This window comes from Vigna umbellata, chromosome 5, assembly GCF_029865625.1.
Source record: "Vigna umbellata cultivar VRB3 chromosome 5, Vumbellata_1.0, whole genome shotgun sequence".
Taxonomy (NCBI): Eukaryota; Viridiplantae; Streptophyta; class Magnoliopsida; order Fabales; family Fabaceae; genus Vigna; species Vigna umbellata.
The window spans coordinates 51491718-51515591 of NC_142169.1; the positions used below are offsets into that span (position 1 = coordinate 51491718).

The 23874-nt window shown below is 35.7% G+C and overlaps 1 protein-coding gene and 1 long non-coding RNA gene across 2 annotated transcripts; both read left to right on the forward strand.

Moving 5' to 3' along the window:
• The first annotated feature begins 1452 nt into the window (after positions 1-1452).
• On the forward strand, positions 1453-3351 carry LOC148198562 (uncharacterized). Its single transcript, XM_088115850.1, has 3 exons — positions 1453-2232; positions 2453-2571; positions 3171-3351. The coding sequence occupies exons 1-3, from the start codon at positions 1453-1455 to the stop codon at positions 3349-3351; spliced, it is 1080 nt and encodes a 359-aa protein (XP_087971976.1).
• Positions 3352-20259: 16908 nt separating this feature from the next.
• On the forward strand, positions 20260-22085 carry LOC148198563 (uncharacterized). The gene is made up of 5 exons (XR_015786655.1): positions 20260-20528; positions 20871-21001; positions 21328-21407; positions 21513-21615; positions 21743-22085. It is a non-coding gene; the product is annotated as an uncharacterized LOC148198563 (long non-coding RNA).
• The last annotated feature ends 1789 nt before the right edge of the window (positions 22086-23874 follow it).

Sequence of the window (23874 nt, forward strand, 5' to 3'; positions counted from 1 at the left end):
GTAGAAACACACTTTTTCGCCCCTTGGAGGAGGATTTTGGATGCTAAGGCTCCTTTCTCAACTTTCTAGGGTTCTATCTTTCATTCTTTCATTGTATTTCATATAGTTTCACCATGAATATGGTAAACTAAACCTTTATTCTTGTTGGGGAATCAATGTAATCCTTTGAAACTCTCATGTATGGAATTTGTTCTTCAAAATCTTCTTTAAGATACATGCTTTCTTTCATTAATTGTTAGGGTTTTTCCTCTTTGCTCTAAGCATGCATTGTTTAACTCATTCGATGTCATGATAATTTATCTTGTCGATATGGACACATACGGGAAAATCTAGATCTGGGGAAATCTAGATTTGGGGAATCTCTCCCAATAGTAGTATTGCCTAGACATAGGGATATGATGGTTGGTTGCTTTTGAGCTTCTGTACTGTGTAATGCATGAATAATTGCTAGGGAGACAAGACATTGTAAACTCATGATTAGGATTAGGCTTTCTTCGTCGAGACATCGAGTTTAAGGTAATTTAGAGAGTGGCATTAACATTAGTGAAGAAAGAGGAATTCATGAATACATGAGAGTGGATAGGATGAAATTGATAAACCCCAACAACATAATCATTCATATATTTCAATTCACGTGTTTTGTTTCTTCTTTACCATTGATCAATCCATGCATTCATATTTACTTTTGAGTAATTGCATTGAAATCTCAAGTAATTGTTTTTACAAGTCTTAGCTAATCATCAAATCACATAATTGTATAGGCCGTGAGTCCTTTGGGAGAATGATACTTGGTCTTACCAGGTTTATTACTTGAATCGATTCGGTTACACTTGCCGAGGTATTAACAAGTTTTTGACTCCTTTTTCGGGCATCAAAATTATTGTCATCAATTTTTTGGCGTCGTTGTCGGGGACTCGTAGTTTAACTATTCTATTTGTGTGATTATTGATTAACTTTGACTTGATTTTTGAATTTTTATCTTTTTATCCTTTTGTTTTTACTTCTTATCTTTTTATCTTTTTGTTTTTATCTTTTTGTTCTTATTCTTTATATCTTATATCTTTATATCTTTCTTATCTTTCTATCTTTCTATCTTTTTAATTTTTCTTTCTATTTTTTTAGTATATCTTCTCTATCTTTTTGTGCTAACAATTTTTCTAGGGACTTGTTTTCTTTTGTATGTAGGATACAATTCGAACTAGGAGCAAGAAAACTTCAGAACCTGTTCTTGAAGGTTTGGAAGAAAGTAGAAAGAGGAAGAGAGTTAGAACTTCAAGAGAATTATTCCCTCCTCCGGAGATACTTTTACAACCTTCACCACAAGGTTCTAACCAAAGCACTGAAGAGATGGCGTAGGAGAACAATGGTAGACATACTCTTGCGGATTACACCACTATGGTTGGCCCTCAACACTTTAACAGTATAGCAAGGCCGAGGGTCAATGCCGCAAACATGGAGGTGAAATCGGCGTTGATACAATTGGTTAAGAGCAACCAATTTAATGGGTTATCACATGAAAGTCCATATGAGCATCTCACAACATTTAATGAAATTTGCAACATTGTGAAGTTAAATGGGGTGTCGAATGAAGCAATAAAGCTTAGTTTATTTCCTTTCTCATTGGGAGGTAATGCTAAGTTATGGTTGAACTCTTTTCCAGAGGGAAGCTTCATTGAGTGGGAAGCTCTGGTTGCAAAATTTTTAAACAAACACTTCCCACAATCTAAAGTCAACAAAGGGAATCAAGAGATATCTTCTTTTAGAAAAGGCATGGAGGAGACATTAGATCAAGCATGGGATAGGTACAAAAGCTTATTGAGAAAGACACCCACGCATGGCTTTGATGAAGCAGCAATAGTCCTACTTTTCCTTGGAGGTCTTGGTTCACAAACCAAGTTGATGTTAGATGCCTCAACTGGAGGTAATATCAAATGGAAGATTCTAGAGGAAGCAATCGAGTTGATAGAGAATATGGTTACTAATGATAACGAAGTGCACATTGAAAGAGGAACTCCTATTCAACAAAAAGGGGTTCTACAATTGCAATCAAATGATGTCTTGCTCACTCAGAATAAGATTATAACTCAACAGTTGGAGAATTTAACAAAGACACTTGCTCAATTGCCAAAGGAACTAAAGACTGTTGCACAGGTTCAGCAACAGATGTGTGAACTTTGTGGTGGTGACCATATCAATGGTCAATGCGCTTTTCCACTGGAGGCCCTAAAAGATGTAAATTTCATGGTCAATTAATTTCCATATCGCCAAGGTAATTTCAACCAAGGGTGGAAACCTCACCCAAGCATGGGTCAAGGTCAAGGGACAAGCTGGACAAGCTGGGCAATTAGGACAATTCAATAGGCCACAACAACAACCAACACTATGGCAACAAGTGTCTACACTCAATGAAAGATCAACAAAGTTGGAAGAAACTCTTCAACAATTTATGCAGGTGACTATTTCCACTCAAAAGAGCACTGAAGTGTCTATTAAAAACTTGGAGATGCAAGTTGGTCAAATCGCTAAGAAGTTGGAAGATATGCCTGATAAGAGTTTTGGGGTAATAATGAGGTTAACCCTAAGGAGGAGTGTAAAGTTTTAGTGAGTGTGAATGTTGAAAGAGTTGAGTTAGAGAGAAAAGAAGAAAAAGAAGAGAGAGTAGAGAGAAAAGAAGAGGATGAGAGAAAAGAGAAAGAGGAGAGAATAGAGAAAAAAATTTGAAAAATTTCTTCCTTTTCCAACAGATTATGAGAGATTAGAGAAAGAGAGACAATATGGGCATTTTACAGAAATCTTCAAGCAATTGGAGGGTGATTTACCTTTGAAGGAAATATTGCAAAAACGTTCAGCTTATACAAAGCCTATGAAGCAAGTCTCCACAAAGAAAAGATATAGAGATGAGGAGACAAATGAGTGCAAAGTTGTTAAGAAGAAGCCACTCCCTCCAAAAGTGAAAAATCCAGGAAGTTTCACCATTCCTTGTGTCATAGGGAAGGAGAAGATAAGGAAAGCCCTACTTCATTTAGGGTCAAGTGTTAATTTGATGCCTTATTCTTTACTTGAGCGAATTGGTGATCTTGAAGTCAAGCCTACAAAGATGACTTTGCTAATGGCGGATGGATCTTCAAAGAATCCTTATGGTATAGCAAAAGATGTTATGGTTTGTGTAGGCAAACTACAATTCTTGTGGACTTTGTGGTGATGAAGATGGAGGATGAAAGGATTCCAATTATTCTTGGAAGACCTTTTATGATAATGGCTAAGGTCATCATTGATGTAGACGAAGGAATAGTAGTGCTTCAAGACCAAGAAGAAAGGGTGGTTGTTGATGTCTTCAAAGAGGAGCAGTAGATAAAAAGGAAGAGGCTAGTCATAAAGCTACATGTCAAGATGTACCCATGACTAGTCCTAAAGATGCAAAGCCGAGCTTCAAAGGTAAACATTGTTTATTGTCTTAGGTTAGGGAAGAAGAAAAAGATGGCAAAGGAAAGACGGTTCATGATGACTTGATGCTAGCACAACTCAAACTTGGTAAACATGTAAGATTCAAGAACAAGTTGTGGGTTGTGAAAGACTATAAAGAGAATGGAGTGATAGAGATTGAGTCTCCATATTCGAGAAGAGTCAAAGAGGTGAACCGGAAGCAGTTGATGAGTTGGTGTGATATGAACACCAACAGTGAAGATGGAACTTGAGCTTTACTAGGTCAAGCTAGTGACGTTAAAAGAGCGCTTGCTGGGAGGCATCCTAGTGATTTGAGAACATTATTTTCTTTAATTTTTATTTTGGTGATGTAATTTTATAAACTTTGGACATTGTTTTATGTTGACTTTTAGGTATAGCACCTACTGATGGATGCTAGGTAGTTAAGTATTTACTGAAGGATACTAGGTTTGTTACACCTACTAATGGGCGTTGATGGATATTGGGTCCGGCTCGTGACGTTAAACAAGCGCTACCTGGGAGGCAACCCAGTTGATTGACTTTATCTTTGTTGTTTGTTTGGATTCTGCTTTAGTTGCATGATAGGGATTGAATGCATGGAGTGAGTGAGAGGCATGAGTATGAGACACCTAGGGCAAGCTAGGAAGAAAGATAGCAATTCACGCAAGTACCGCTCAGCGAAAATTACCGCTGAGCATAAACGTGGTAGATTGGATTTTTAGGTTGGGCTTAGCGGGACCCGAGCCCATTAGGGTATTTTTATACCCTAGGATGCGGCTTTTCTTCTATTTTCAGATTTCCTTCCTCCCACACACTCTTAAACACTTTTTCAAGAGTTTTCTACACTTTTTCCTTCATTCCCACTTTAAAAATCACTCTTCCACTCACTTTCTCACTAGGGTTCCATCCAATTTTCGGGTCTGGTGAGAGCACTGTAATTAGGGCTGATTTCTTGAGATCCCTAGAGCATTCTTCATTGATCTAGCATCTCTACCCAAGTAAGTTCAAGCATTTTTCATTCTAGGGTTCTTCAAAGCATAAATTGGTATGAATATGGATGTTCAAGCATGATTCTTTACGGATTTTGATCTGTATGCATGATTTGATGAATTAATTGATGTTTGAACCAATTGAATTGCTTAATTTTGTTCTATAAGTAAGAAGATTGCATGTGGGTGGAGTTAGGAAGTGTTAAAAATAGATTTTGCAAAATCTGCAGAATTGCCGCTCAGCGGAAATTTCCCCTGATCGCGATTCTGACAGAGTTGGTTTTTTGGCTCTTTTGCTTACTGGTTTGCTTGTTGGTTGCGCTGAGGGGTACTTGTTACCCTCAACGGTGATTTGGCATGGTTTTGGGGTGTTGTTTGTGGTTTACTAATGATTAACAACATGTCTTGTGGTTTTGTGAATTGTATTTGATGCAGGGATGGCCTCCTCATCAGGCAAAAGGATCAAGACTCTAGGAGGAAAAAGGAAGGATAAGGAACCTGAACACACTCATTCTAGCAAGTTTCTTTCACGCAAGCATGAGAAACACTTCAAGGTTGTCCAAGATAGGAGACTCCTCATAGAATGGAAGGTTGTAATGATACCTAACTTTACTACTCAGTTTGGAGAACACCTAATGGGAAGGAACTGGAGGACGTTAGGGTCTTACCCTGCACCAGTTAACATAGCAGTGGTGAAGGAATTTTACACCAACGCAAGGAGGTTGGGTGATCATCCTGATGAGGATTACTTGAGCTATGTTAGAGGACACGTTATCTGGTATGACCCTGATTCTCTTAATAGATTTTTGGACAGTGAATGGGTTGGTGAGCACTGTCAGTTTGCTCTAAACATAGAGAAGGTACTGTGTGTGCCTAGAGGAAATTTTCAGAGGAATAGGAATGGTGCAATGGTGAACATAAGGAGAACTGATTTGACTCCTCTGGCAAAGTATTGGATGGCATTCTCTCATGCCAACATTCAGTCGTGTTCCCAAGTCTCAGACATCACTTTTAGCAGGGCCCTTTTATTATACTGTGTGCTCAGAGGGTTGAGCATTAACATGGGTCAGGTTATAGCCAATGAAATATAGGTGTGTGCCAACACAATGAACAACAAGGCACCTTTGGGACATCCATCCTTGATCACTCACCTATGTGAGCTAGCTGGTGTGAACATCTCTGCTCCACCATATGAGAGGCCGAGGAAAGCTATTGATGAGGCCTATTACAGACAGTACTGTGGAGGTGATGAGGCAGCTCAGCCAGTACCGCCACGCCGTCCTCGTAGAGGAAGAGGACCACCACAGGGTCAGGCATCTACAAAGACTCATGAGGCAGAGCCATTCTAGATGACAGATATGTACGTGTCTCTTATAGATGCCCAGATGTAGTCTATTCATAGAGGGCAGGTGGCCACCGCTGAGATGATTATTGGGTTGTATGATACACCCCCAGCACACAGGTGGACTATGGATGAGTTCCATAGTGTGGTGGCATGGCCAGAGGAGCAAGCTCAGGGCAGCAAAGATGGAGCAGCTGAAGCTTCAGCTATGGAGGATGATGATAATGAGGATGCATTTGAAGATGTTGAGGATGATGAAGAGGAGGAAGATACAGATGACAACATGGGTTGATGAGGAGTTGAGATAGCATTTACTGATGAATGCTACCAGCACTAGAGTAGGATTTGTTTTATCTTTTGTTTTGTTGAACTTATTTGCTTCTGTTTTTAGAATAGGGTTTGATGTACTCAATTTGAAACTTTATCTGTTATGATGGTTTGCTTATGATTTATGCATGATGAGTATTACTTGATGATGCTTGGATCTTGATTAATGTTGAGATTATACACTATATGCTGAGATACAGGTGGTGGTTCTACTTAAAATTGATATCAAAAACAACCTTTAAGACTTAGAAACTACCTTGGAATCATGTTTTTGCTTATGTTTTTGGAAATAGGAGAGTTGGACAGGTTTTATGCTTGATTTAAACTCATGATTTAGCTTTAGTTTTGTGAATAAGAGAGTTGAAGGTGAATTTAATGGTTTTGTGCTAGATTCCCTTGATTTTGTAGGCTAATTGAATGGTTTGAAAGAAGAGTTGAAGTACCAATGATTGGAATGCAGAAAAGTCAACCATAAACCAGAAAAGTCAACCAATCAATGAGGAAAGTCAACCAGACAACCAGAAGAGTCAACCAGTCAACCAGAATGCAGAAAAGTCAACCAGAGTGCAGAAAACGTTGCGGCCGAGTGGCGCTGAGCGATAATTTCCGTTGAGCACCAGTTTTCAAGTGCCGAAATCACCGCTGAGGGGCAAAAACAGCAACTGAGGGGCAAAACTGAAGTGTCGCACTTGCCGCTGAGCGACACTTTTATGGGCTTGGGCCTAATTTTCTATATTTTTTAGAATAGTATATAAGCCTTAGGATGTCCTAGGGTTTGTATCTTTGGCTGGGACGGAGCACAAACACACTTTTCATCCCTTACGGGTAGAATTGGAGATGGTGACGGCTCTCCTCTTCTCTTTCTCGGGTTTTTCAATCTCTTTCATTCTTTCATTCCATTGTTCATCTAGTTCTTCCATGACGGTGGAGAACTAAACCTTTATTGTTGTTGGGGAATCAATGTAATCTTTTGAAGCTCTCATATATGGAATTTGTGTTTAAACATCTTATTTGAGATACATGCTTTCTTTCATTAATAGTTAGGGTTTTTCCTCTTTGCTCAAAGCATGCATTGTTTAACTCATTCGATGTCATGATTATTGGTTTTGTCGATATGGACACATACAGAGAAATCTAGATCTGAGGAAATTCTCCCAACAACAGTATAAACATAGACATAGGAGTATGATGGTTGGTTGCCTTTAAGCTTCTATTCATTATAATGCATGATTAATTGCTAGGGAGACAAGACATTGTAAACTAGTGATTATGATTAGGCTTTCTTCGCCGAGACATCGGGTTTAAGGTAATTCAGAGAGTGACATTAACATTAATGAAAAGAATGATGAATTCCTAAATATATGAGAGTGGATAAGATGAAATTGATAAACCCCAACAACATAATCATCCATATAATCTTCACGTGTTGCTTTGTTTCTTCCTTCCCATTGATCAAATTCATGCATACATGTTTACATTTTGTCTTTTGCATTTGATATCTCAAGAAACTGTTTTTACAAGTCTTAAATAATCAAAGAATCATATAACTGACTAGGCCTTGAGTCCTTTGGGAGAACGATACTTGGTCTTACCAAGTTATTACTTGATATGATTAAGTTACACTTGTCGAGGGTTAACAAGTTTTTGACTCCGTTTTCGGGGATTGAAAATTTGTTCATCACTTGGGCCTACTTTTCTGTAATTTTTAGAAAGTTATATAAGGCTTTAGTTGACCTAGGGTTAGTATCTTTGGTTGGAACGAATCAAAAACACACTCTTTCACCCCTTGGAGGAGGATTTTGGATGCTAAGGCTCCTTTCTCAACTTTCTAGGGTTCTATCTTTCATTCTTTCATTGTATTTCATATATTTTCACCATGAATATGGTGAACTAAACCTTTATTGTTGTTGGGGAATCAATGTAATCCTTTGAAACTCTCATGTATGGAATTTGTTCTTCAAAATCTTCTTTAAGATACATGCTTTCTTTCATTAATTGTTAGGGTTTTTCCTCTTTGCTCAAGGCATGCATTGTTTAACTCATTCAATGTCATGATCATTGATTTTGTCGATATGGACACATACGGGGAAATCTAGATCTGGGGAATCTCTCCCAATAGTAGTATAAACCTAGACATAAGAGTATGATGGTTGGTTGCCTTTAAGCTTTTGTTCACTATAATGCATGATTAATTGCTAGGGAGATAAGACATTATAAACTAGTGATTATGATTAGGCTTTCTTCGCCGAGACATTGGGTTTAAGGTAATTTAGAGAGTGACATTAACATTAGTGAAGAAAGAGGAATTCATGAATACATGAGAGTGGATAGGATGAAATAGATAAACCCCAACAACATAATTATTCATATATTTCAATTCATGTGTTTTGTTTCTTCTTTACCATTGATCAATCCATGCATTCATATTTACTTTTGAGTAATTGCATTTAAATCTCAAGTAATTGTTTTTACCAGTCTTAGCTAATCAACAAATCACATAATTGTCTAGGTCGTGAGTCCTTTGGGAGAACGATACTTGGTCTTACCAGGTTTATTACTTGATACGATTCGGTTACACTTGCCGAGGTATTAGCAAGTTTTTGACTTCGTTTTCGAGGATCAAAAATATTGTCATCAGACCATACCACATAGACCAAACTTAAACATCCGTTTATTGAATTTGACGGCAGACCCATAATTGCTTCAATTTTACACAAAAAAGAACCAATTAAGACGTCGAAAAGAAAAGGACCCTATTTGAAATTCACGCCGAAAATAGGGACCTCTAAAGACATTAAACCTATTTTTTATACTTTTATGACCATTTTATCCTTATACTTTGTGTCAAATGTAAAAGTGTGTCAAAATTCCGCAGAAATCTGTATTGTCATTATATCAAAATCTTCTTATGTTGCTTATAGGCAATTTACCTTATTTATTTAAGCCCATCCTTTGTATTTCTGTCTAAATGTCTGTGTTGCATTACAATATTGTAAAGCCGTGTAGTTTACAAGTTCACAAGTGCACATAGCATAATTTTTATTTAGAGTAAAGATGCTACATAATCATTTTCTTTCCTGTAAAATATCTCCACCGAATGTATATTTTCTTTCCTAGGACAGGTCATGTTTGATGTTATTTCTTTATATAAGTTGTATTCTATAAGACCCCAAAATAAATATGATAAATATTTCTCTTCTTGCACAAGTGATGTATAGTAAGAATTTCTTGTTGTTTGGTCATTTGTGCTGGACTAGGATGATACTAAATGAAACTGTGCATTTGAATTTGGTTTTCTCTCTAAGATCACTTTTGGTGGACCATTTCATTTTGGAAGATGAAGTCTTCGTGCTAGGGCAAGGGGTGAAAGAGAACATTGTCTCTCTGAAATCACTTTTGTTGTACCATTTCATTTTGGAAGATGAAGTCTTCGTGCTGGTGCAAGTGGTGAGCGAGAACGTGAGAACTTCATAAGTGGGACTTAATCGGAGGGTGGACCTTATCGGGACGTCATCAACAGAAAGTTGTATGCTTCTTTTTCCTTTGTTATTTTGTCTACATTTGTCTATCTTTCCTTTTCTTTTTCCTTAATTTTCGAAAACTGTAGACCAATAGGGGCAAGGTTGATGAGCTTTGTTTGTGTCATTTGTAAATTTTTGTTGAATGTGTAATTTGGGATGTTTGTTTGGTTAGGTTCCCTGTTTGTTTTGTTAGGTTCCCATTGATCAAAGTACAATGTAAGATTAAATTTGGTTGGCAAAGAGAAACACAGGTTCCCATTGAGTAGATGCAAGTGATGTGTTGATTTTAATTATTTTTTAGGCTAATGTACTGTAAACATAACAATGCATGGTTTCTAACCTCCTCTCTCTGGTCCAAAGATACTTTCCCCAGTCCCTGCACTAGCCTAAACCACATCTCCCCAATATCCTGCAACATCTTTTCCACTTCCTGTTGTTTCACAGTTTTCTTAACATTATTCGACCATTTTTCTAAGGAATTGACATAACTTGCCATAAGATCTAGTGCAATTATAGATCGATCTACCTGTCCCACACGAGACTTGGCAAAACTGTCTCTTAGCATCTACACAGAGAATGTAATTAGCTGGGAGCAAGTGAGCACCATCAGACATAATAAACAGCAGCGCATCAAATCCAGCCTCAGATGACTCCAGGTGTCTAGAAGTGATTGAGAGCAGAGCTGTAATAGTCCACCATCCAGACTGAGATCTAATATGAGAAGCAGTTGCCTTCCCAAGGCAACTGACTTCCCGTGTAATCTGCTCATAGTATGCATTTGCAACCAGTGCGTCAAGCTTCAAAACAAGTTGCAGGGACCTCAAAAGTTCATCAGTAATGTTCTCTTGGTAGGGAAGTAAGCGGTGGCAAATTCTAAGAAGTCCAAAAAATAGCTTTTTCTACCAGAGCACAAGGAATCATAGTTGACTGAATAATATCGTCAGCTGCATCACTGGCCAAGCGAGGGGGAAGGAGGCCCAACTTGTAAAATATTAAAATACAATCAAGAATACTCCTCCACCCTGTGCGGATGTAATCACCATACCTATTTGCAATTGTGAAAACTGTCTCAGTTGCAATTCTTACTTTTGTGTCATCTTCCAAGACCAGGACAGAATCCTCAACTGATAATGGATCCAAAATGGTAATGAACTTACATATGCACACAAGCAGACCATCAAGTAAATTTTCAAGACGATAGTGGGCTGATATCTTATCAGCAACTTTTTTGAAAATGACAACAATTGTTGGGCCTCACAACAACACAAACATATCATAATCTAGGTATGTTCGGGAATCCGAGACAATGTATGGAGAAGTTTTATTTGCCCCGTGCATCAGAGAAATCCACCGACTTGGGGTCATTTCAAGAAATCCAAAGCCTGGTTCAAGAGTGGTACGAATTTCACTCTTACAAATAGAATGGTAAATCTCTGATAGAAATTATCGAGGCAGATCATTGCCACCATTTATATGCCTATTATTTCGGATAAATCCTCTTCTGTCATCTACTTTTTGACCTGCACATTATGATGATCAGTATTAAGCAATATAATTGAGTATGATAACAGGAGAGCAACATCCTTATTAGCTAGGATATCTGGTGATTGTTCAAGCACCCTGTGTATCTTCTGTGATTCTCCAGGAAGCCTAAAAGTCTCCAAAAATACATGTAGGGCTGTGTCTAAGGTCATATCATGGAAATCAAATGTCTTAGCGAATTCATGAAGAACCTGAATGTATAATTCATCATGATCTCCAAGGAAATCACCAATGGAATTCTTATCCAACTCAGCTGTGTATCTTAAAAAGCAGGCAACACTTTGGGAATCAGGTTTGTTAGGAAAAAGATGTGCTCCTTGGAGAAACTCAAGACCTTTCTTAATATCCCGATTGAAGTGATCAGCTCCTATCATTAATTTTCTCTTTATGTACTTTCTTTGGCAGACAAAAGGAACCCAATCATTTGGGTCATCAAAACTATCACACTTTTATGCTAAGATGCATGCTTTATTTTGTGAAACCCCGCAAGAATTCTTACTATAAAAATATACTTGTTGTTTTGGTTGCCTCTAAGTGTTGTTATACGTCTCTGTTGAAGTTGTGTGATATATGATGCCCTTAGAGTTTATTTTCATTGTTAGTAGAATGAAACCAACCCTACTAATATTATTGCAAGACCGTCTGAGAGAGAGGCCATACTCTCTTATACCCCAACCAATTAATTTATTCCACTATGTTTTTGCACGAATGAAGCAAACTTCTTTTGCTTTACTATGAGTAGCAGCACATGGGTTATTTGTGATTGGAAATTGCATATGAAGGTCAAAGGCAAACTTTTTGTTGTGATACATGTGTATTTATGTCTTCCATTTAAATCTTTTATCGCTTGAACTATAGCTTTTTTATTTTATGGACATGCAGTCAAAGCATAGAGATACTTGGAAGAGTGATTATGGAAAAACAAGTTTGAATGCACATGATGATTTATTGTGTGTTTAAATTTGATTTTCTGAAGTGGTCTGTTTGAGTTGTTCAATTGTTTACTTTTTATATATAGGATTATGCACGACATTCATGCAGGAAAAAATACTTGGCACATGTCAACACATTATTAACGGATGTGCAAAAGACATGCATACAAACAAATCTTTTTGCATGGCTACTGTCCATTGATGTGGATGTCAAAATGAGTAGGACATTACTTTCACAATTGTGTAGTAGATGGTCAGAGAGGAGGCGCGGGTTTGAAGTTAGTTATGTCTTTATTCCATTCACCAAGTTAGACGTATGCTTAGGTTTAGGGGTTAGGGTTGATGGACAGATGTTTGAGTTGTTTAAAGAGGAAGTTGATTGTCATACTAGGAGATTGTTTGACATAATTGATGTAAGTGTACATAATTTATGAAGAAATTCAAAAGCGTATAAAAGGGGATGAAGTGGATGATGTCAGTAGATTATATTTACTGTTACGGTTGAGTGAGTTTTTCTTTCCAAATAGAGGTGGAAAAGTTCATTATGGTTTATTTGAATTATTAGATGATTTATCGTGTATCGAAAAGTATAATTAGGGGGTGTTATTTATGACTATTTGGTTTCTAGTTTGTGTGATGTTGCATTGTGTGTAGGGAGGAGACAAAAAAGATCACACTATCATCTGGTTGGTTGGGTATTTGCATTACAGGTATATTTTGATGTTAGTTACAAAAGTTATTGTTATAATTTATAATTTTTAGTTATTTGAAATTGAATTTTGTGTGTAACACACTACAAAAATAACCTATTTTACTAGAGGTTTGTTTTTGGGGGTTTTATAAACCCTTACTACTTTCTGCGGTTATAGTTAAAATCCGCATTTAGATTTTGTATTTTATTTTTTAATAATTTTTGGACACTTTTAAAGCAACCCTAATTTTCATTTTGCCGCACCTCAAGTTTTAGTTCGCCATTTCTTCTTTAGAACGTTCGCCTCGACTTCTCCTTTTTCTCTTCGCAGGCTTCGCATCTTGCTTTATCCAACCTTTTCGTCTTGATTTTTTCATCTTCACAACCTTCCCTTCCGTTTTCTTTGTTTCACTTTGCAATTCCTAATTTGATATACAAGCTTCTCTTTCTTTTTCGTTTTTGTTTCTATTAAAGTGTAATGCAAATTCTAGAAGAATCTAGAAGCTCCTAAGATAGAAGAATTGAAATGCAATACAAATTCTAGAATGTTGTAGAAAAACCTAAGATAGGAAGAAAAATCTAGAATATTCTACATAGGTAAAAATCTAGAACATTCCACATAAGTTGTGCCTAGGATGTTCTAGAATAATCTATGGGTCTATAAATACCCATGAACTCTACCATTTGATGTAAGAAGAAGCCAATATCTACCATTTGTAAGAAGCCAACATCTACAACAACAAAGACAACTACAACACTTCTTCCAACTACTACTTCTACATTCTACTATCTCTACATTTCCTCTACCACATCAACTATTCCTTTCACAACCTCAAAATACTAACAGTGGTACCAGAGCTACGTTCGGTCATCTACTGGGCGTAGATAAAAATTTTCAACTACCTTAAACAAAACTATAACTCCATCCTATACTACCTCCAAAATATTTTCTCAACTCATGGCTACTACCAATCAAACATCATCAACTCCAGTACCTATTTTCAAAGGAGAAAATTATGATTTCTGGAGTGTCAAAATGAAGACATTCTTTCGTTCTCAAGATTTATGGGACATCATAGAAGAAGGATTCCCTATTCCAGAAGACACTTCCACTTTTACTGCAGCTCAAAAGAAGGAGTTGAAAGAAAACAAGCAGAAGGATTCAAGGGCTTTATTTGTTCTTCAACAAGCAGTTGATGACACAATTTTTCCAAGGATAATTGGTGCCACAAGTGCAAAACAAGCTTGGAACACAATACAAGAGGAGTTTCAAGGAAGTGACGAGGTACGCAATGTTAAACTTCATTCTCTAAGACGAGAGTTTGAATTATTAAGAATGAAAGAATCTGAGACCATTAAAGACTACTATTCTAGAATAAAAGAAATAGTTAGTCATATGAGAGCCTATGGGGAAAATATTCTTGACAAAAAGATCGTTGAGAAAATTTTAATTTCTATTCCCCAAAAATATGATGCAATCGCAACCGCGATTGAACAAACAAAAGATTTGGCTACATGGTCAGTCACACAACTAATGGGCTCTCTTGAAGCTTATGAACAAAGATGGAAAAGGCATGGAGAAGACTCGGTTGAAAATGCCTTTCAAACAAAAGTAAAATTACGGTCTCAGAATAAAGAATATGAAGGAAATAAAAGTAGAGAAGAAATTTCCATAAATAAAGAAAATCCTAGAAGCTTCTCTATGACTCGTCAAGAAAAATATCCTCCATGTGGCATCTGTAAAAAGACAAGTCACTTGGAAAAAGATTGTTGGCATCATGGAAAACCTCAATGCCACCACTATTGCAAGAAATTTGGTCATGTAGAAAAGTATTGTCGTAATAAAAATAAGCATCAAGCAAACTTTGCGGAAGAAGATAATCAGGAGAAACTCTTATTCTACGCCAATCAAGAATCTTCTAGTAGAGAAGGAAGTTGGTACTTGGATAGTGGATGCAGTAATCACATGGCGAAAGATCAAAGCATCTTCAAAGACATTGATAAATCTGTCAATGTCACAGTTCGACTAGGAAATGGCACCACAATGGAGTCTCGAGGCAAAGGAACTGTCATGGTGGAGACAAAGAAAGGTACGAAATTCATCAAGGATGTTTTATTAGTTCCCAATCTTAAAGAGAATCTTTTAAGTATTGGCCAAATGATGGAGAATGGATATTCTCTTCATTTTGAGAAAGATACATGCAAAATTTATGATAGTAAAATGATTGAAATTGGCCAAGTAAAAATGGAGAAGAGAAATAGAAGCTTTCCTATAAGCTTCGAACCTGGAACTAATATTGCCATGAAGGTAGAAGTTGATGACTCATGGCTTTGGCATAGGAGATTTGGCCACTTCAACACACATGCCTTAAAGCTTCTATATAAGAAAAACATGATGAGAGATCTTCCATGCTTGAAGGAGAATAATGAATCATGTGAAGGATGTCTCCTTGGAAAACAACATCGATTACCATTGTCGACAGACAAAGCATGGAGAGAAAAAGACTTATTGGAGTTGATTCATACCGATGTTTGGACCAATGAGAACGCCTTCACATCATAACAACAGGTATTTCATCCTCTTCATTGACGACTTCTCTAGAATGACATGGGTCTATTTCTTAAAGGCAAAGTCAGAAGTTTTTGGAGTATTCAAGAAATTCAAGGCCCTTGTTGAGAAGCAAAGTGGAAAACAGATAAAAGTACTTCGAAGTGATCGTGGCAAGGAATACACATCTCACGAGTTTGACAAATTCTGTGAAGATGAAGGCATAGAGCGACAACTTATAGTTGCATATACTCCACAACAAAATGGCGTGTCAGAGAGAAAGACTCGCACAGTTATGGAGATGGCAAGGTCAATGCTAAAAGAGAAAAACATGCCTAACACTTTTTGGGCTGAAGCAGTCTACACTGCAGTTTACATTCTAAATAGATGTCCAACTAAGGTCGTCCAGGACAAGACTCCTATTGAAGCTTGGAGTGTGAGAAAGCCATCAGCTAAACATCTACGAGTATTTGGATCTATCTGCTACATACATGTTCCTGATCAAAAGAGGCACAAGCTTGAAGACAAAACTATACAAGGAATATTCTTGGGATATAGCACACAGTCAAAAGGCTATCGAGTCTACAACCTACAAACAAAATAACTCATCATCAGCCGAGATGTTGAAGTTGATGAAAATGCTTCTTGGAATTGGGAAGAAGAAAAAGTTGTTAAAAGCAACATTCTACTTCCAGTGCAACAATCTCAAGAAGAAACTCAAGAAGAGGCAGAAAATTCAGGTACGCTTTCTCCACCTCCACAACAGGAAGGTTCTTCACATGAATCTAGTCCAAGAAGAGTAAGATCTTTGGTAGGCATATATGAAACTTGCAATATGGCCATGATTGAGCCTTACTGTTATGAAGAAGCATCAAAGCAAGAACTATGGTCAAGGCAAAGGAGGAAGAAGATCAAATTAAAGATATGTTACCAAGGCCAAGATTTGAACTACAGCGCATAATGCTTGAAGTTACCGAATTTGCATTAAGGAGGAGTATTAAAGTGTAATGCAAATTCTAGAAGAATCTAGAAGCTCCTAAGATAGAAGAATCGAAATGCAATACAAATTCTAGAATGTTGTAGAAAAACCTAAGATAGGAAGAAAAATCTAGAATATTCTACATAGGTAAAAATCTAGAACATTCCACATAAGTTGTGCCTAGGATGTTCTAGAATAATCTATGGGTCTATAAATACCCATGAACTCTACCATTTGATGTAAGAAGAAGCCAATATCTACCATTTGTAAGAAGCCAACATCTACAACAACAAAGACAACTACAACACTTCTTCCAACTACTACTTCTACATTCTACTATCTCTACATTTCCTCTACCACATCAACTACTCCTTTCACAAACTTAAAATACTAACAGTTTCCTCCGTTCTATCCTTTTCTATCTTCAATTTGTTTCTATCTCAGTCGCCATTTTCATTTCCATAAATCATTGCATGTCTCTTTCTATGCATTATTGTGAACCGAAATAGCCGGTAGTTGAAGCAACCCCTTGTTTGGCTCCGCGAGTTTTCTAGAGTGGTGCCTCATCAATGGTAGTTCATTTTAATTTGTCTATTGAAGCATTAGCAAATAAGAATTCGTTACTTATAATTTCCAGAATAATTCATTGTTGTTGTTTGTGCAGATTCTAGGGTATTCCCCTTTAATATCTTGGGAATTCAATCGGCAGAAGTATTCATGATTCGCAATAATGCTAATATGAAAAGATTTATCCTCATCATTTTGAAACTTCTAATTCTTTTTTAGTTTATCTATCATCTACCTAATCTGTCATATCTATGACTTTGAAGCATCATATATTATGCTAGTTAAAAGGATTCATTTTATTTTTTTGCATGTGTTGTTTGTGTGTTCAGTAGTAGATAGTGCGGTTGCAGCTGTTTGTGCTATATATCATAAAGGCAAGATATTTCATTTACTCATCTTTGAACAAACAGTTTGAACTCTTTTATCTTCCTTTCAATGTACTGCAATATGTGTTATTTTTTGTAGTGTATATCTCTGCATACCATTACAAACACTTCTTATGCAGATCCAGATTATGGTGTTATTGTAAGACCCTTGAAAATGTTTGTAATTCAGATACTAGATTATATATATATATATATATATATATATATATATATATATATATATATATATATATATATATTGTAACAAATAGTATCAATATTTTAGTAATAATTTTAAAGGTAGAAAATATAATTAATAATAAAACTTATGGTATGAAAAATTAAGATAAAGGATTAGAGTAATTTTAGAAAGTTAAAAAAAATGAATAGTAAAAATGAATAGTAAAAAGTGAATAGTAAAACGTGAATAGTAAAAAAAATGGAAGGGATAAGTATTCCACGTTGGCTTAAGTCATAAGAGATCAGAATTCACCAAATTATGAATAAAAAATTATTTTTGTAATAGTAAAATGAATAGAAAAATGAATAGTAAAAATGAATAGTAAAATTGTTTTGCTATAAATAGCCAAGGGGTGAAGGCTGAAAATTTACACCAAAAACTTAGAAAAATTTTGAGAGAAGAGAGTGGGAGGAATTTCTAGTTGCAAAGGGGACATTCTGGAAATTTTCGGGGAATGATTTCTAAGGAAGGGATCAAGTCTGGAATAAAGATAAGAGAAGCTACCCTTGAGTCTTTTGTTTTGTATTACCTTAAGTCTTGAATATGTAATGTTTTGCTTTTGTATGATTTTAAATATTGAATATGAAGTATTTTGTTTCTGTATGATCTTGAATTTTGAATGAAAATATGCTTCTGTGATGAGATCCAAGTGTATTAGTTGTAAAATGTGATGTTGATTATGTTATGCCATTTGTATGTTATTAGTTGTTTCTTTTTTTGTATTTTTGGATGGATTAGAAGTTGTCTAATCGGCTCTGCCAGATTCAACTTCTTGTTTCCCCAGCACTTTTATTATGTTTATATTTTCTTGCATTTTCTGGAAGGATTAGGAGTTGTCTAACCGGCTCTGTCAGAGTCAACTTCTTGTTTCCCCAGCAGTTTTATTATGTTTATATTCTATTATATTTTTTTGGAAGGATAAGAAGTTGTCTAACCAGCTATGCCAGATTCAACTTCTTAGTTCCCCAAAATGTTTACATTATGATATTTTATTATGATTAATTTAATTTCCGATATATTCATGTTATATGGAATCTGTGATGAATACATTTTATTATATTGAATAAGTAAAATTATAAGATTTTGGGAGTAAATACTTAATCAAATGATGAAATTTACAACCTTGATCATTTCTTTTATTTTTTTTATCTCTTAGTAAAACTTTAAATTGCTAATTCGTCTAGCGTTAAATCAATCTAGAAATTTATTATACAGTTTATAAGACATCGAAATTAACTTTAACTGTTATGATCTTTAATTTGACAATTTTACTTAGAGGAAATAATATTATAATTTTGGGTAGAATGATCATCACTTTATTTCTATCTCCAACTTATATCAAGATTCTCCCTCCTCTTACCGATAAATTAAATTGATTTTTTTTTTATTCAGAAATATATTATTATATTTTGACTACTCAAACTTGTAACTAGATATCTGAACTTGAAGAAATTAATTCTTCAAATTTTGATAGAGTCAACAACCCAATTGAATTGTGTTTTCAAATTGTATAAATTTTAATCTCTACCTAGTTAACCATTAGATTAACCTAAAATTTAGATAAGTAGTTCCTAATACATGTTGAGGTATTTTGGTTGATCTATAATTTTTGATTGGTGGAAATTATGTGGAGTTTATACTTGTTATGGGAAAGACTAAACTTTAATAAGAGTATGATATCTGATAATAGGTTTATTTTATTTTAATATTAATACTAAAATGGGCTATTATCAAATTATAATCAGAGAATGAACAAAATTGAGTTAGGTGGATGAAAAGATACGATTTATTGAGGTTGGAAATGTTAAGGTAAATATAATAAATTATTAATTATGAAATGATGTTGACTATCGGGAGTAGTATATTTGGTTTATATCAGGAGACCTTGATGTAAGACATGAGGTTTATGGAAGCAGGCAGAGAGCGGTCTGACCATAAGGCTTTGACATAAACATATTGCTCATAAATCTTATAGAAGCAGGTAGAGAGCGGTCTGACCATAAGGCTTCGGAAAGTAAAACAGAGTATACGGGTAAGGCTTAAGGAAGCAGGCAGAGAGCGGTCTGACCATAAGGCTTCATGAGTAAGCATAGTATACTCGTTAGATTTATGAAAACGAGAAGGATGATTTTGAAGGAGTTAAGGAAAAATGAATTAATGATATTGAGATAATTGTGTTAATATATGATGGAATTGTATATTATAAATAAGTTTAATGATTGTATGTTATGGTTAGCTTACTCTTATTTGTTTGTGTTATGATCGTATAACTCATGTTATACGTGAGCAGATAATGTTGCAGATGCGGTTGATAAAGCTTAGAGATGATGAGAGACATGCTGGGAAAAACTTTCAGGGATTTTTGTAAAAAGAATAAATTTGTATTGGAAAAATATGTTGTTTAAAATTTGTAAGTTTAATTTCGAATCTATGTTGATTGATGAACCTTGTAATGTTTAAAATTTGTAAGTTTGGAATCGTACTTTGGTTGATTTGAAATAAAGTGTGGTTATTTATATCAGATATCTAATTAATTTAGTTCTATTATTAGTAATACCTTTAAATTATTTAGGGTGTTACAGTTATTGAATCCACAACTTTGAAGTTTAGACAAAGTTAGAATGAGTTTCTAGCTCAGTTGGCATAGTGCTTGTCAGAATTAAGGATTTAATGATATTATATGTGTTCTGTGTGTTCTGTTAACCTACTTTCTTCCTTTTTTTTACTCATCAACTGTTTGATTTTCCAATAATATGTAACAGGAAGGGTAAAAACTATATGCTTTAAAGCTTTTGCTGTTTTTGACTAACGTTTCACCTTGGTAGGCTGGGTCTGTTACTAGTATTTGTTGCACTTGTTTTCTGATAAGATGTCATTGGTGAGTTTCTTCCCCTTTAAAGCTACTGTATTTATTTGAAGTTATTGTTTTCTGAGATGATGTTTGTTTTCACCTTTCATGTAGCTTGTATTTTCTGTATTTGGTAAGAATAGAGATCTTGATGTCTTGAACCATCCCATTCTTAATCTGGTTTACTATTTGGTAAGTCAACTTCTTGTATTTCTTTGTCAGGGAATAATGTTTAATTGTTGCATTAAATTTCTCTACTAAACCAGTGACTAAAGAAAAAAGGGAAAATCCTAACCGGTGGGCACTAGCACGAGTTAAGGAGTAAAATAGAAACTTTTCACACAACATAAGATATAAATGCTAACGAGTGGCAACCTGTTAAAATGAGTAAACATCTTAACTAGTAATTATATGGATGCATTCTACTTTATACTCTTTGTTACTGACCCAATCAAATTTCTTACTTAGCAATCTCTTGTCTACAATTTGTATTATTTGTATACCATGTTTTATTCTTTGATAAATTACCTGCAGGAAAGTTATCCACATTGTTGGCCCAAAGTATGCAATTAAGTACCATAATGCTGCAGAGAATGCTTTAAGTCATTGTATTTATATGGAGGCAAAGAACTATCCCCGAGAACTAGCTGCACATGGAGTTATAAGTGAGGTTTTATGTTGTCATGATTTTAGTTTATCAGTTTATTCCTTTTGATGTTGCAAGCTGATGCATGATTTATTAGGAAACCTCATGGGAAGTTGAGAGCGAAATTACTTTTGGGAATTATTATTACATGATCATTGTTGTTTCATTTCTTCCTTACATAAAGTAAATGAAGCACTGATAATAATCTTGTAGTTATGTAATATATTGTATATAGGGAAATATTATAGTATATAGAACAGAGTCCACACTTAAACCAATGATCTCAGAAAGAATTATGAGTAGTAGCTTATAACAATCTTCATATTGTTGAATTCTCTTGTCTAGATAAACATCTGCAATTGGATGCTCAATTGTGTTTATGAGGAAATAAGAAAACATCAGGGAAAAGGATCACTGGTTTCCAGGTTGTTTACTTCTCTCACTCTTTTTCTCATTTGGAATTTGCTTTTCTGGGACACCCTATACAAAATTATTGAAGGTTGATCATTAATCACATCATATATGATTAGTTTTTGCAGTTTTCACCAACTAACCCTAGGAAATTATTGGTTGCAATTGAAAGAAAGAATGCATGCAGCATCTCAAACTTTCATCTTAAATCTCACTCCATAGGTTAATCCATTTCTCATTTTCATTTGATTTTTTTAGTTTTTTCCCTTTGTCTTGTTTTTTTCTTTTCTGAAAGAAGCTAAGGGTAGTTTGTTGCATGTTCTTTGGTAACACAAATTTTTGTTTTCAGGTGATCAGGTGCAAGCAGAAAGTAGACCAGTATATTGTGCCTATCCTGATTTATGGACATTTTGGTCTTTCATGGAAAGTTAAAGTCGGTGCAAGAAATATTTTAAAAAGGCACTTCTGCATTCTGAAATATTTTTCAAATTGCATAGGTTATTTGGGGGCATCATGACATTTTTCCTTAAGTATAGTATTTGTTGCTCTGTTTTCTTTATAGAGTTTTGTAGCAGTTGTCCATATGATTTTTTGACTGAATTTATTTAAATGAGTCAAATTGATTTCGAAACGTCATTTGCTCTTTACAGGCAAGATATTAAATGCATTCCAGTTGCTGGTGTATTATCAGGTGTTGTTTTTTCTTTTCTGGCTGCATGATTATTTCAATCATAAATCATGGTTTATAAATAAGTAATTTGATTTCATTTTAGTAGGTGCCAAAATTTCTTCCAATCAGTTTGACGACTTCTCTTTCTTTGTTGCCGAGAAGGATGATACCAGAGAATTAAAGGTATCACAAAATATTTAATTGAAATAATAAAAAAAAGTGATAATATCCATGGAGAATAGAAAAAAAGGAGAGGCAAAGGTGTATAGCATGGAGGAGATACACAATGATAGCTCAAAAAATGATGATAGGGTGGTATTATGGATCAAATCAATACCTTGGAAGACTTCTATAATTATGCCAAAAAATGCATTTTAAATTAAAGCTTTATGGTCACAAACATATCCACAAGTCATTTATGTTTCTTCTACTTTCACAACGTGTCAATAAAATGTTGAATGCTTAATATCTATTATAAGTTTTCACATTTAATAAACTAGAAAATCACATGTAAGGCCAGTTAAATTTGATAGTAAAATTTTAAAGTTCATAATTAATTGCAAAAGTAAGTCAGAATAAAATATATAAAGTACTACTGGTAGACACAGAATTCAAAGAAATCCACTCATGTGTGATTAAAATATTGGATAATTTATGAAGTGAATAATGTTTTAAATATTTTAAAAACCCTACAACTTTTTTGTCAAATAGCTTTGATTACCTTTACTTAACTTAATTAAACTAAATTTGTTATTGTACCGTACATGGGGACCGGGCGGTCGCCTATCATCCGAATAATCAACTCGTTTTAGTGGGCCGGCCGACCTAACAATTAAAGGTCTTAGGTTGGCCGACCATTCCAGAAATCAACCAAAATAAAGGTTAAGATTAAGGTAAGCTGCTGTTAGAAGCTATTGGACTGAAACTTGGACTGTGATTAACTTTTCACTAATCTCGGGCCCATAGTAAAAACTATAAATACAGGTCAAAGGTGAGTGGTAGATAGGTTGTATTTACTGCACATTTATTATTGTTCTACTGAAAATCGCCTCTGTTCATACGCTGACTTTGGCATCGGAGAATCTTTGACAGGTTACCCCCGGACGATTGGAGGACAGGACCGAAGGATCGAGAGACTAGACGACAGAGGGCGGACGAATTCGAGGCAGCTGGTAACTTAGACCCAAAATACCCGAAACATTTTGGTGCCCACCGTGGGGCCGAGTTACTTACAAAACCCAATGGTGACCACGAGAAACATGAGCATGGACGACCCCGTGGAAATGATCAGAGTATTACAGCAGAAGATGGAGGAAATCCAGCAGCGCCATGAGGCCGAGCTGGTGGTTGTCAAAGCCGAGTGTGCGGCCCGTATCGCTCGGGAGGTGGCCGAACGGGTGGGAGGAGGAGAGCAGGTGAAGGAGAAGGGAAAATCGGTCATGGAGGACCTGGCGGCGGACGATAACGGAGGGATAAATCGATTCACGCAGCGTCCGAGGCGGAGGGGAGTAAAGTGAAATCACTACATGCGGAAAGCGCCGCGGAGGATAGGAGGATGGTGGTAAAACCTGAGCCCACGTCCACCCTTCTACTCCCGTTCGTCCAAGCCATCATGGCCGTCCGGATATCGGAACAATTCGTCCCGCCACAATTCAAAATGTATGACGGAACCACAGATCCCGAAGCTCACATTAAAACCTTCTCCAATGCCATGGCGTTCCGAACGGGAAACGACGCCATCTGGTGCCGGGCGTTCTCGCTATCATTGGAAGGGGAAGCTCTAGAATGGTTCAATTCCCTCCCTCCGAATT

Excerpts from the sequence above, each read along its gene's own strand:
- LOC148198562 (XM_088115850.1), top strand. The coding sequence starts at position 1,453 with ATGGAGGTGAAATCGGCGTTGATACAATTGGTTAAGAGCAACCAATTT. Across the intron at positions 2,233-2,452 it reads CACTGGAGGCCCTAAAAGAT|GTGACTATTTCCACTCAAAA; the intron begins GTAAATTTCATG and ends CAATTTATGCAG. Across the intron at positions 2,572-3,170 it reads AGTTTTGGGGTAATAATGAG|GCAAACTACAATTCTTGTGG; the intron begins GTTAACCCTAAG and ends TGGTTTGTGTAG.